Source organism: Equus asinus, chromosome 26 (assembly GCF_041296235.1).
Source record: "Equus asinus isolate D_3611 breed Donkey chromosome 26, EquAss-T2T_v2, whole genome shotgun sequence".
Lineage (NCBI taxonomy): Eukaryota > Metazoa > Chordata > Mammalia > Perissodactyla > Equidae > Equus > Equus asinus.
In genome coordinates, this window is record NC_091815.1 from 26,374,787 (window position 1) to 26,387,685 (window position 12,899).

Genomic DNA, 12,899 nt, shown 5'->3' on the forward strand with positions numbered 1-12,899 from the left:
ACTGAGGCCAAGCTGACCCCTTCACCCCACCTGGGGTTGGGGAGGGACTGTCCAGATTGTCTCAGGAACCCCATCTGTCAGCAGCAGCTGATGATGATCTGTTGAGTGCCGATCCTCTGTCCCCGAGCCCCCCAAGTTTGAATAATAGAGCCCATGGGACCAGCTGGGGGAAGAGTGTGGAGGAAGTGGTGCATGTGAATGGAATAAAAGCTAGAGGGACTAGGGCAGGGGCTTGAGCACCCCTGGAGGGGTCTCCAAGCCCCCCTCCCAGCTCCCCATCCCCTCTGGGGCTGGGGGCGGGGGTCAAGGCCCCTTGAGGGCTTCTGGTTCATCTCAGGTTCATGTCATCTAGGGGTGCAGAGGTTTTCGACCAGGGACAACACTGCCTCTCCGGGGGGAGGTTGGAAATCTCAGAGGGTACAGTTTCGGTTGCTGTGTGCATCATTCTGGGCCCAATCAGGAAGGAGAAACCACACAGCAATTGGAACAGGGTAAGCTGAATACTGAGAATGATTCAAGAGGTGCCTTCTTGTGGAACCGAGGTGGGGGTGGATGTGTGGGTGGAACATGATCAGCCCAACCCCAAATTCCTGCCTCCCTAAGCCTTTGGATCCCCCTCTCCAGTTAACACCAGGGCAGTTCTGGCTTCTTGCCTCAGTAGCCCTAGGCCACTGCTGCGTCCAAGTTCCAGGCAGCCAACCAGGAAAGCTGTTAGAACCACTCCCGCTGCACTGGCTAACTTATTATAGCGACTCTCTAGTACGTGCCCTCGTACCAGTGAACTTGGTCCCATCTGGTGTTCCATCTGCTCACTGGTCTAAGACCTTCAGAACCCACTCCTGCATGGGTCCCCAGGTCTCTGCCATACACATATTTGCAAGTCTTGTAATTTTTTCAGGGTTTAAGCTGTTCCCTCCTGGGTCCTGCTGAGCACCTGTCCCTTGGAGCATGTTGAGATTTGACTCGAGGTATTTATGGGTCTAGTGACAGCAGGGGGTGCCTGTGATGAGTCTTAATAATAGACACCCCGTTTCAGGGCATCTGCCTAGGTGAGGTCATCACAGGGTTTTCAAGCCCAGGAAGGCTGGTGGTCTCCTTAGATACTGGTAAGGGAGGCTCAGAGTGACTTGGGGGTTCGACATCATCTGTTTCCTCTGGGTCCAATCAGATGACCCCAGGCGATAGTTTGATTGTGATGCCACTGCCTGCTGTGGATTTCTGACATCCTTTCCCATTGCCAAGAAGCTCAGCACAGTGCTCAAGCTAACGGCAGGACCATACCAAGCCCCAAATCCCACCTTTGTGAGTCTGTCTCATGGAACACTCCAAATGCCAATGCCGTATCCATATGGATCCAATCAGGAGAGAAAAAGCACATCGTAATTTGAGCAGGAAAAATTTAATGTAAAGAATTATTGACTTTAACAGCAAACTGAAATAACGAGGATTCATTGGTAAAGTGCTTTGGAATTTATTGGAAATCCACCTTCTGGGGTGTGGTGGAGTCATTCCCAGGGAGGTGCCTCACTGGAGGCACTCCTCTATGAAACTGACTGGGAGGTGGTGCCAGGGAAGCTGCTGACCACCTGGCACCTTTGAGGAGCCAGGTGCTGGGGAAGCCACATGCACTGCAGGGACCTGAGCAAGCTCACCTGATCAGAACCAGGAAGCAAAAGCCTTTCCTTCTGTAATGTCTCTTGAGCGCCCTCTACTGACCTTACCGTGCCAGTTAGCAAAGGAAAAATATTTCAAAGGCTCAGATCAATTTTCACAGAGCCAACAAGAAAGCTGAATTGGAGCTGCGAGTCCATAAATCGCTAGGTGGGAACACCACAGGACCTGCGATGCTACCAGCATTAAGCGAGTGTGGGCCAGGATGCTGTACCCTGTGGGAGCTGAGTCGTCCCACACAGGGAAGAACCACCCTGTAAAATGCCAGTAGCACCCCATTATCAGTCAGGGTCCCGGCAGGAAACTGTTGCACACTCAAATGAGGATAATTTGAGAAGAGTCTGTTGACAAAAGCCAAAACAAGAATTTCTGGACATAGCAGTGGGCAAAGTCGGGGGAAACCACGAGGGAGAGTGCAGCTTTCTGGGGTGACTTACAACTGAGCCCTGACCTCCCCAGGCCTGAAGAGGCAGGAGGAGGAGGTGACTGGAACTGGGAAGGAGGGGAGTGTGTGGGAAAGGCTGCCTGACAGGATGACAGGAGTGGTGATTTTCCTCCCAGGGTGCAGCCAGCACCTCCCTCAGGTGGGGGAATAAATACCATGACCTCCTGCTCTCCTTCCCCCTGAGCTGCCAGTGCCGCACCCCTCATTCCACCCCACACTGAATGAACCCAACTGAAAGCCAGAAGTATGGAGAACTGTCAGACACTCAACACAGCTCTGCTGAGATCCAGCTTGACGGGGAGGAGGCTGAGGGCTAGGCAGGGATGGACCTGGCTGTGTCCTGAGACTGTTCCTCTGGCCCCAGCTTCAGGCCCTGGGCCCAGTCAGCCCCCAGAACATTGCAGTTGGGCAGCATCTCCTCCACCAAGATCTGAGTGAGGCCCGGGTTGGACACGGCAGGGAGGTCGGAGATGTCCAGCCTGCGGAGGTTCCTGAGAGGAGGCAAGAAGGGGGGGAGGCCCGTGTGAGGATGGCATGTGTGTGTGTGTGTGTGTGTGTGTGGAGGGGGGTGTACCAGTCCCCACTTCAACACCTAGCTTCCTAAAATAAAAGCCTTCAAATGTCCAAGTACATGAAATCCACTGTTAGTTACAAATAGACACCTCTGGCTCCTACTGTTCTGCAACAGTATAAATACCATGGAGTTCTCATTAAAACAAAAAGACGACAAACTAGGAGTCCTTCCATCCTCCCAGAGATTTCTTGCAAGTATGTGCTGATGCAGCACACAGCTTGAGGTCTGTCATGGAGGCAGGTGATACGGGGAACCACCCAGCAGTGCCCCCTCCCCACTTCCTCTCCCGTATCTGTGTTGGGTGGGAGCCCCTGCCCTGGTTTGGGGCCCAGCCTGTGCTGAGGTCTCACTGGAGGTGGTGGAGGCAGGCGAGGCCCCGTTCAGAGACTTGGGGGCAACCGGCCAGTGAGAGCTCCTGCAGTGAGCCAGCCAGCTGGTAGAGGCGGCTAAGACACCAGTCATCCACATGGGGACAACGCTGCAGCGACAGGGACTGGAGCTCCTTCAGGGCCACTGTAGGGGGAGAGAGCAGATGGCACTGAGGGCCCTTCTGGAGCCCACCACAAAAGGGAAAATGCAGAGCCTTGCCCATCTCCACTCCATCCCACCCTACCCCACTCACAGAGGTTGTCCAGGCCTTGGTAGTTGATGGCACAGCCGCTGGCATCGACAGCCTCTACAGGCACTGCCTGGAACTTGAAGAACTCAAGAGAGAAGCGGCCACGGCCATTTGGCCGCATCCACTCCTGGCCCTGAAACCTGGAATGGGAGACAGGGATGTCAGCAGGGTACCCTGCCTCTCCCCAGGCCTCCAGCCTCTTGAGAACGCTCGCTAGCCCCGTACAATAAAATGATCGTATTGCATCTGGTGAACTTACTACATAGCAGGCCCTGGACTAAGGGCTTTACATGTCTGGTCTCATTGGATATTCTGACAATCCCATCCAAGATGGAATGTTTGGTCAATTTTACACACCTGGAAGCTGACGGCCAGAGAGATTACTAACATAAGAGAAAAGAGCTGTAATACAAGAATCCTCACAGATGGGCAAAAGCTGAGACATTTTCAGATACATCGACTGTTTCTAAGGAAGGTGCTAGAGGAAGTGCGCAAACAGTGAATTTTAATTGGAACCAAGATGTGGGGTGGATGGAGTCTACATGAATTGTTTTTTTCAAAAAAGAAGAAAAAGGGGGAAAAAACCCAAAGGGAAGGAGAAAGGAGGGGGAAAGAGGAAAGAAAAGAAACACATTTATTGAGCACATGTGCTATGCCAGGCCGTGTTCCAAGTGTTTAGATTGCAAATATCTCTCAATCTTTACAGCAAACCCTGTAGGTTAGATACAACTACCATCCCATTCTACAGATGACAAAACTGAAGCTCAGGAACAAGCCCCAAGTCACACGTCAGTAGGGGGCAGAGAGCAGGGACTCATGGGGAAGGCTGTCTGACTGCAGAGCCCAGGGCTCAGAGAGACGCTCTACCACCCCCTCCAACTCCCTGACACCTTTGCTGTCATACTTGACTGCGCCTCCCTGCTTCAGAACGAAATAGGCAGCTGCGATGTACGGGCCGTACTGCTCCTTGACATAGGTGAAGGATCTGCCAAGAGAACAGGAGGTGAGGGTGAGGCCTGGTGAGCACCGCCCCCATCACCATGCCCGGGTGCTGCTGGGGGGTCGGAGTCCACAGCACCAGGACTGACGGACAGGCAGGCAGACACACAGACAGGCAAACTGAATCAGGCTGTAAATATTTATTGAGTGCCCATTAAGTGCTGGGCACTGAGGGACAGTGGCGACCAAGACAGATAACTGTCCCTGCCCTTGTGAAGCTATCTTACAGTGAGAACGGATAATAAACCAAGGAGTAAAAGCGAATTGCAGATAGTATCAATTCCATAATGAAAATAAAACACAGGGGCTGACGAGGAGTGGTTCCGGTCAGGGGTGGGGATTGGGGAGGCTGATTTAGTTCAGGTGTTAAGAAATGCTTCTCGGAGGAGGTGACACTTGAGCAGAGATCTGAGTGGTGAGAAGGAATACAGAGGTCAGGGCAAAGCCTGCCAGGCCAAGGGAACAGCTAGTGCAAAGGCTTGGAGGCTCAGATGAGGATGGTTGAACAAAGAGCAATAAGGATGCCATGTTGGTGGAGGTGAGGAGAGTCCTTGGCAAGGGTCTTAAAGCTCAGTAGAGGCCAGGCTTTAGGGCTTGGAGTTTCACTTTTATTCTAGTTGCAATCAGAAATCATCAGGGGGTTTTAAGCAAAGTGGTAATGTTATCTATTTTACTTTCTTTTCTTTTTTTTTTTTTTAAGAAAGACTAGCCCTGAGCTAACATCTGTCACCAGTCTTCCTCTTTTTTGCTGAGGAAGACTGGCCCTGAGCTAACATCCATGCCCATCTTCCTCTACTTTATATGTGGGACACCCACTCCAGCACGGCTTGACAAGTGGTGTGTAGGTCCGCACCCAGGATCTGAACTGGCAAACCTTGGGTTGCCAAAGTGGAACATGCGAACTTAACTGCTGTGCCACCGGGTCAGCCCTATTTTACTTTCTGAAGAATACTTTCTTCGACTGCTTTGTAGACCCTAATAGACTGCAGGGGGCAAAAGGTGACCAGTTAGGAGATGCCTACGCTAATCCAACCATACAACGAAGGGGCTCAGACCAGGCTACAAACAATGAGGAGGTGAGAACTGGTCAAATTTACGATATTGTAGTATTTTATTGATGGACTGGATGTGGGGGCAGAGAAGAAAAGAGAGGAATCAGGGATGACTCCTTAGAATTTGGCCTGAACAACTGGGTGGGCAGTGGTGCTGTTTATTGGGATAGGGAAGGCTTAGAGGTGAGCGGACTTTCTTAGGGGGAAATCAAGGGCTTGCCATTAGCCATGTTAGGTTTGACATGCCAGCTAGACCTCTAAGAGGAGATGGTGGGTGGCAGGTTGCCTATGTGAGCTGCAGTCCTTGGGAAGGGTGTGGGCTGGAGGTGAAGATGTAAGTCGGCAAGGCTGGTACTGGAAGTCACAGGGCTGCCTTGGAGTGGCAACGGTAGGATCTGGGTTCTGCCTGGCAGCAGTCTTGTAGGCCAGGGGTTCTCACCGATTTTTCTGGTGCACCTTCGACACCTGCTTTCGAAGCAGATATTCCCTCAGAGCCTGCACATCATAGAAGCGGTCAGCCAGGAACTGGAGCACCGTCCTCCTCTTCCTCTGATTGCCCTCTGGGGCCACTGTCCTGCTCAGGCCACGGATGCCCCTGGGACCTCCTTTCCATATTGGGGCCACCAGGTACAGGGACTAGACAGGAGGAGAGGAGAAGAGGGGCTGAGACTGAAGCCTCCTGTGAGAGACAGGGCAGTATCCCCCTGTTCTTGCTCCACGAATCTCCCCACCACCCCCACAACGCTTTGCGGCTTACTAAATCCTCCTTTCAGAACTTCCAAATTCTGCCTTTAGGAGCGCCCCAATTTCCCCACGTTTACCCAAGTTCTTCCCCTTAACCAACCCTAAATTCTCTCTTGGATTTGGTCAAATGTCCTTGGTTTTCCCAAATTCTCCCCCAACCCTTATTTTTCTCTCAACATCTCTATTATCTGACCTCTTAATTTCCCATAAATTATTTCCTTAATTTTATCCATTTCTCCCTGGAGTCTTCCTTAATAAGCCATTTCTTTCCCCAAAATATAATCTTAATTTCTTTCCAAACCACCCTTAATTTACCTCTTAAAGCCGCCAAACTCTTCCTTCAATTTCCCCTCCAAAGTCTTCTCTTAGCCTGTCCCAATTTCTGTTTTTGCCCCAAATTCTCAGAATAAGTTTGCTCAAATCCTTATCTTCCCTCAAAATTCCTCTTAAGCCTCTTAAGCTCCCAACCTCTTACTTTCATTTTCCCTAAATCCACTCCTTGATTTTGCCCAATTCTTCCTGAATTCTCCCCACGAATACTGCAAATCCTCTCCTTAACTTTCCCCAGGTCTTTCCCTTGGAACTCCCAAATTCACCTCTAGGTTCCTGCCCCTTCCCCCGCCATCATCCCTTTGGTTTTCCATCTAAATTCCTAACTCTCCCACGAGTTTCCCTCACCCATACCTTCCGGTCTCCTACCCTTGGAGCTCAAAGACCAGTTTCTCCGCAATCCCGCAAACCCTCTTCCGCTGCAGGTCCCACTCTCGGCCGCCCAATGACTCCCTGGGCCCCCAATCGGATCCTTCCTTCCGATTGGCTGAGGGGCCATCTTCGGAACACACTTCCTACTTCCCCATTGGTTCCTCTCCGCCAAGTCCCCGCCCCGCTCCCTCTCCAAACGTCCTCTGCGACCAGCGGCGCTACTTCCGGGCTCCTGAGGGCCACACGTGTACACTCCCAGCGCAAGGACCAGCGGAGGAGCCTCCTGCTCCTTCTCGCTTCCTGCTCCCTGGGCAGCGACAGAGTCCCTGAAGGCAGAGGTAGCAGAGCGGATTTCAATTTTGGGGACTCCAGGAGCGCCGGTCACCTACCGCCTTGGGCGCCGCCATCTTGATAGGATTACGTAACCGGAAAGGGCCGGTCTTATTCCACCCGCCTAATTCCGGCTAAGACTTCTCTTCGTACGGCCACGCCCCCTCCGTTTTCCAACCCTCCTCGTAAAGGCGCAAGCTCTTTTTACTCTTGGGTTTAGGGATTGCTGGGAGCCCTCTCCATGGGCCTTAAAATGGGACTCTGCAGGCTTTCCCTAGGGGAGGCTGTGCAGCACTTCCTGGTGGAGGAGCGACCTTCCCCCCGACTGTGCTCACAGTCCCCCTGAACTTGCTTGTTCCTTCAGCTCTCACTGGCTACCTCCGTAAAACAGGGAATGATGTGACTGAGAAAGTGACTGTCTCATTCTTTAAGCCAGGGTCAGGGAAGGGAAAGGTCGAGGGTTTTGGTGAAGTTAAACTTCAGGGCAAGAGACAGAGGTGAGCTCTCAAGACTAGTATTGTGATGTGTTCTCGATTTCAGTTTGGAGTTCAAGGCTAGATCTCAGGGTGAAGTTTCAAGGTGAAGTCTTCTGGATAGAATTATTCATTCACTCCCCAGGTATTTACTGAGCACCTACTACGTGTCAGGAACTACCCTGGGTGCTGAGGTTACCGTGGTGAACAGGACAGACCAAGTCCCTCTATCAGGGAGTTAACATTTCAGGCAGGGAGAAGATGGATAAGAAACAAATGAATAAGCAAGATAACTTCAGATAGTGTTTGATAAGAGGCAAATAAAAACAGGCAATATAGGGGCTGGCCCCGTGGCCGAGTGGTTAAGTTCGCGCGCTCCGCTGCAGGCGGCCCAGTGTTTCGTCGGTTCGAATCCTGGGCGCGGACATGGCACTGCTCGTCAGACCACGCTGAGGCAGCGTCCCACATCCCACAACTAGAGGAACCCACAACGAAGAATACACAACTATGTACCGGGGGGCTTTGGGGAGAAAAAGGAAAAAATAAAATCTTTAAAAAAAAAAAAAACAGGCAATATAATAGGGAGTGACTAGGCGGCAAGGTTATCAACAAAGGCTCTCTGAAGAGGTGCCGTTTAAGTGGAGGTGAAGGTAAGAGGGAGACAGCCATTCAAAGATCTGGGGGAAAAGTGATCCAGGCAGAGGTAACAGCCAGTGCAAAGGCCCAGAGGTGGGAACCAGCTTGCAGAGAGAGGTAGGAGACTGGGTCAGAGCAGTGGGCAGGAAGCTGACTGTGCTTTATTCCACTCACAGGGGCGTGTCATGATCTGATTGACGTTTTCTAAAGATCATCTCTGCCAGGTGGAGAACAGATCTTGGAGGGGAAGGGTGGAAGCAGGGCTGTAGCAAAGAGGCTACTGAAATAGTCTAGACAAGAGCTGAATGGGGACAGGAGCAGGGACGGGGTGATGGAAATGGTGAGAAGTGCTCAGATTATGAGTCTATTTTGAAGAGCATGCCAATAGTTCAAGAAACTAAAAGGATAGTGATGCCACTTATGGAACTGGGGAAACTGGGATTGGAGCATGTTTGGAAGAGCAGGGGTAGGCAGAATAGTGTCCCCTCCCAAAATATGTGCATCCTGATCCCAGTGAATGTGTTACATATGTGGTAAGGGGAAGATGTGATTAAGTGAAGAATCTTGAGATGGGAAGGTTATCCTGGATAATCGGGATGGGCCCAATGTAATCACAAAGGTCCTCTTAGATGAAGGCAGGAGGGTCAGTCAGTAGGAGACGTGATGAGAGGTGCAAGAGGTTGGAGTGATGCAAGGAAGGGGCTGTGAGCCAAGGAGTGCGGGTGGCTTCCAGAAGCTGAGAAAGGCTAGGAAATGGGTTCTACCCTAGAGCCTCTAGAACCCAGCCCTGTGGACCCACTTTAGACTTCTGACCTCTAGAACTGTAAGAGAATAACTTTGTGTTGTTTTAAGCCACTAAGTTTGTGACAATTTGTTACAGGAGCAGTGGGAAACTAATACAGCGTTGTAAGTCCCAACTCAGAGTTCTGTTTTGAGTATATTCACCTTGAGATGCCTGAGGCATCCAGGTGGAGATGCTGAGTAGAGGTCTGGAGCTCAGGAGGGAGGTCAAGGCTGGAGTCACAGACTTGGGAGCCATTGATATACAGATGGAATTTGAACACCCTGAGCCTGAAAGACAGATTCTAGCAGAATGAGGCCCACAGTGTGTCCCAACCTTTCCCACAGCCGGGCCAATGCTGATAGTGATAATATCTGTGGGCAAGTCTGTGGTTGGTAGAATTGGCTGTTCCCCTGTAGGACAGCAGCCTGGACACTGAGGGGTCATCCTCTTGGAAGCCACCATTGGCTGCTCAGGCACACTGGTTGGGAGGCCCTGGAATGGCCTGAGTGGAGTAGAGGGAAGGACCAAGCAGGGGGTTAACCAGGGGCCAAGTGGAGAAGAAGGCAGCAGAGGAGACTGAGGAGGAGTAGGAGGAGATGAGACCAGGCATTCAGACATCAGCACCCACAAGAGGTCAGGCCCGAGAAGAGGTAGAGTGTGACCTCTGCCAGAGGGGCTGTGGTTGGACCCTTGTGCGCAGAGTTGAGGTTAGACGTCAACAGGAAAGAAGAAACACACGAGGCTGCTGATTCTCACTGCAGAATGGACTTTGGGATGCTATCCCAGCCTCCTCCTCCCCCACCTCCGCTCTGCCCTTTCCTCCCCCCACCCCCAAGCTCCCCAGGGGACTGGGTCACTCTGGACCTTGCTACTTCCTGCTCCTGGCTGCTGTTGCTCAGAGACTATGGAGCAGTGGAGGCAGCTGAGGCAGGCTGGACTCGTGCCCCCAGGGCTAGGCCCACCTCCCCGGGCCCTGATGGCGGTCCCCCCAGCGGGGAGGGCTGATCAGACCCTCATGTCCCCAGGGTTAAACACTGAAGGTGTCTGGGACCGTCTTCTGTGGATCTGGGAAGAGCTGGTGAGTGAGAGGTTTGAAGGGGCAAGAGATGAGGGGTGGGGAGACAGAGAGAATGGATGAATGAACAAGCATGAATGGAAATAGAAGGAGCTAGAGATTGAAAGACAGACATTGACAGACAGGAATAGAGAAATAGAGAGAGAGATAGATACAGAGAAAGAGATGGAGACAGAGACATAGAAAGAGCCGAAGACTGAGAGACAGGAATAGAGAGGGACAGAGACAGAGAGACCCAGAAAGAGAGAGAGAGATGGAAAGCAGAGATTGAGAGCAGCAGCAGAGACAGAGACTCAGATTAAATCTGAGAGACAGAGAGAGGTGGAGACAATCAAAGGCAGGAGCAGAGAAATAGAGACAGACAAAGAGACAGGGATATGGAAAGAAAGAGACAGAGACAGACAAGTGGAGACATAACAAGACAAGGAGGCATAATAAGAGAAACAGAGACTTAAGACTCAGAGACACAGAGAGAGAGGTAGGGACAGTGAGGGACAATGAAATGGAGAGACAAAGACAGACAGAGACAGAGATCAAGAGACACTGGGAGATCAGGATGGCACTTAGGGTCCAGGGACACACTGGGGACCCCACCCAAGTGTTGCAGGCCTGGATTGTTTAGAAAAAATATTTATGACACCTTTAAAGATGGTAAGGTGATAGGTGTAGGGACCACAGCGATGGGATTTTTGCAGTAGAAGAGAGAGAGAATGGGCTCAGCTCTGAATACAGCATGGGCAAGTGGGGATTTGTAGCCAAGGAGCAACCGTCAGTGGATGGAAAATTCCTAAGAGGACACATCATGGGTAAGGGGGGATTCTGGTAAAAGGCCTAACGGGATTCTTGCTGGAGGCAGGCCAGGGTGATCAGACAGCACTCCGGGGATGGTGGAGGGTGAGCAAGCTGACCAGATATGGAGGTTGATCAGATGGGGAGGATGGAGGATTCTTGCTAAAACTGGATTTTACAAGGAAGTGCACAGATGGGTCTAGGAGAAGGTTCAGGAGCCTGACTCAAGTTGGGTCAAGCAAAGAATATTGTCAGGACTTGAGCCGGGACCTGCTCCCACCCAGGTTCCGGAAGGGGGCAGCTCAACTGCTTGTCCTTTGGGGAGGGATGCCCATGACTCCCCCTTCTCACTGGTAGGGGAACCTCCGCCGAGTGGACGCCCTTCTGCTGGGCCAGCTGTGCAGCCTGGGGCTGGAGATGGGGGCGCTACGGGAAGAACTGGTTGCCTTCCTGGAAGAAGAGGAGGAGAAGGAGAGCATCGAGGAAGAGGAGGAGGGCAAAGAGCCCGAGCGGAAGAAGGAGGAAGGACACCTGGGGGCCTCCCGCCCAGCCCACTGCCACCGCCTCCCTGACTTTGAGATGACCATCTGAGGCCCTGCCAATGTGCTTCCGATTGACAGGAATGAGATGCAAATTTATGCAAAGAAGAGGGGGGATGTGCAGGTCAAATCAAGTGAAATGTTGATTTGGAGCCCACATGTGTTCCTTGAACAAGTACTTTCTCTGAAGATGTCTGAGATGAGACTGAGGGGTTGGCCTGTGAGCTGTGGGCATGTTTGTGGGTGATCAGGGAGGTTTGTAGAGAAACTCTAGGTGTATTTGCAGAGGAGCCGCAGGTGTGTTGCAGAGGAGAGGTGGGTCTCTGGTGGAGATGTGGGTAGATGGCTACTGAGCACCTGAGACGTGGCTAGCCCTAATTGAGATGCTCCGTATGTGTGACATACACACCAGATTTCAAAGGCTTGGTATGATAAAGAGATCAAACATTTCAACAATCTTAAAAATTAATAACATTGAAATGATAAATATTTTGAGTATATTGGGGTAAATAAAAAGATTACTAAAATTAATTTCACCTTTTGTATTTTTAAAATTTTTTATTGTGGTAAAATATATATAACATAAAATTTACCATTTTAACCATCTTTAAATGTCGAGTTCAGTGGTGTTGAGTACATTCACATTGTTTTGCAACCATCACCACCATCCTTCTGCAGAACTCTTTTCATCTTCAAATTGAAACTGTCCCCATTAGGCCGGCCCTGTGGCCGAGTGGTTAAGTTCACGCGCTCCTCGAGGCGGCCCAGGGTTTCACCAGTTCGGATCCTGGGCATGGATGTGGCGCCACTCGTCAGGCCACGTTGAGGCGGCGTCCCACATGCCACAACTAGAAGGACCTGCAGCTGGGATATGCAACTATGTACCAGGGGGGATTTGGGGCAGATAAAGCAGAAAAAAAAAAAAAAGAAAAAAAAAAGATTGGCAACAGTTGTTAGCTCAGGTGCCAATCTTTAAAAAAAAAAAAGAAAAAGAAACTGTCCCCATTAAACAACGCCCCATTCCCCTCTCCCAGCACCTGGCAGCCACCATTCTACTTTCTGTCTCTATGAATCTGACTGCTCCACAAACCTCGTGTGAGTGGGGTCATGTGTTTGTCTTTTTGAGTCTGGCTTATTTCACTTAGCATAATGTCTTCAAGGTTCATCTGTGCTGCAGCATGAGTCAGAATTTCCCTCCTTTTTTGAGGCTGAGTAATACGTCATTGCATGTACCCACCTCATTTTGTTTATCCATTAATCTATCGGTGGGTACCTGGGTTACCACCTTTGGGCTATTGTGAATGCCATTGCTATGAACCAGCGTGCAGAAATGTCTGTTCAAGTCCCTGCTTCAATTCTTTGGGTATATGCCCAGAAGTTGGATTTCTGGATCAAATGGTGATTCTATGTTTAATTTTTTGAGGAACAGCTTTGCTGTTTTCCACAGCAGCTGTACCTTTCACATCC

At 51.0% G+C, this 12,899-nt stretch overlaps 2 protein-coding genes across 2 annotated transcripts; one reads left to right on the forward strand and one right to left on the reverse strand.

The window, feature by feature from the left end:
- Positions 1-1,383: 1,383 nt before the first annotated feature.
- DMAC2 (distal membrane arm assembly component 2) lies at positions 1,384-7,299 on the reverse strand. The gene is made up of 6 exons (XM_014861038.3): positions 7,196-7,299; positions 5,800-5,996; positions 4,214-4,294; positions 3,313-3,449; positions 3,041-3,203; positions 1,384-2,607 (listed from the first exon to the last, which is right to left on the reverse strand). The coding sequence occupies exons 1-6, from the start codon at positions 7,211-7,213 to the stop codon at positions 2,430-2,432; spliced, it is 774 nt and encodes a 257-aa protein (XP_014716524.1). The 5' UTR covers positions 7,214-7,299; the 3' UTR covers positions 1,384-2,429.
- Positions 7,300-9,877: 2,578 nt separating this feature from the next.
- Positions 9,878-12,406, forward strand: ERICH4 (glutamate rich 4). Its single transcript, XM_014861039.3, has 2 exons — positions 9,878-10,107; positions 11,251-12,406. Exons 1-2 carry the CDS (start codon positions 9,934-9,936, stop codon positions 11,482-11,484), a joined length of 408 nt encoding a protein of 135 aa, XP_014716525.2. The 5' UTR covers positions 9,878-9,933; the 3' UTR covers positions 11,485-12,406.
- Positions 12,407-12,899: the final 493 nt, after the last annotated feature.

Coding starts and splice junctions, on each gene's coding strand:
- DMAC2 (XM_014861038.3), bottom strand. Junction 3,450..4,213: donor AAGCAGGGAGGCGCAGTCAA/GTATGACAGCAA, acceptor CTCCCATTCCAG/GTTTCAGGGCCAGGAGTGGA. Junction 3,204..3,312: donor CCAAGGCCTGGACAACCTCT/GTGAGTGGGGTA, acceptor CTCCCCCTACAG/TGGCCCTGAAGGAGCTCCAG.
- ERICH4 (XM_014861039.3), top strand. CDS start 9,934: ATGGAGCAGTGGAGGCAGCTGAGGCAGGCTGGACTCGTGCCCCCAGGG. Junction 10,108..11,250: donor TGTGGATCTGGGAAGAGCTG/GTGAGTGAGAGG, acceptor TCTCACTGGTAG/GGGAACCTCCGCCGAGTGGA.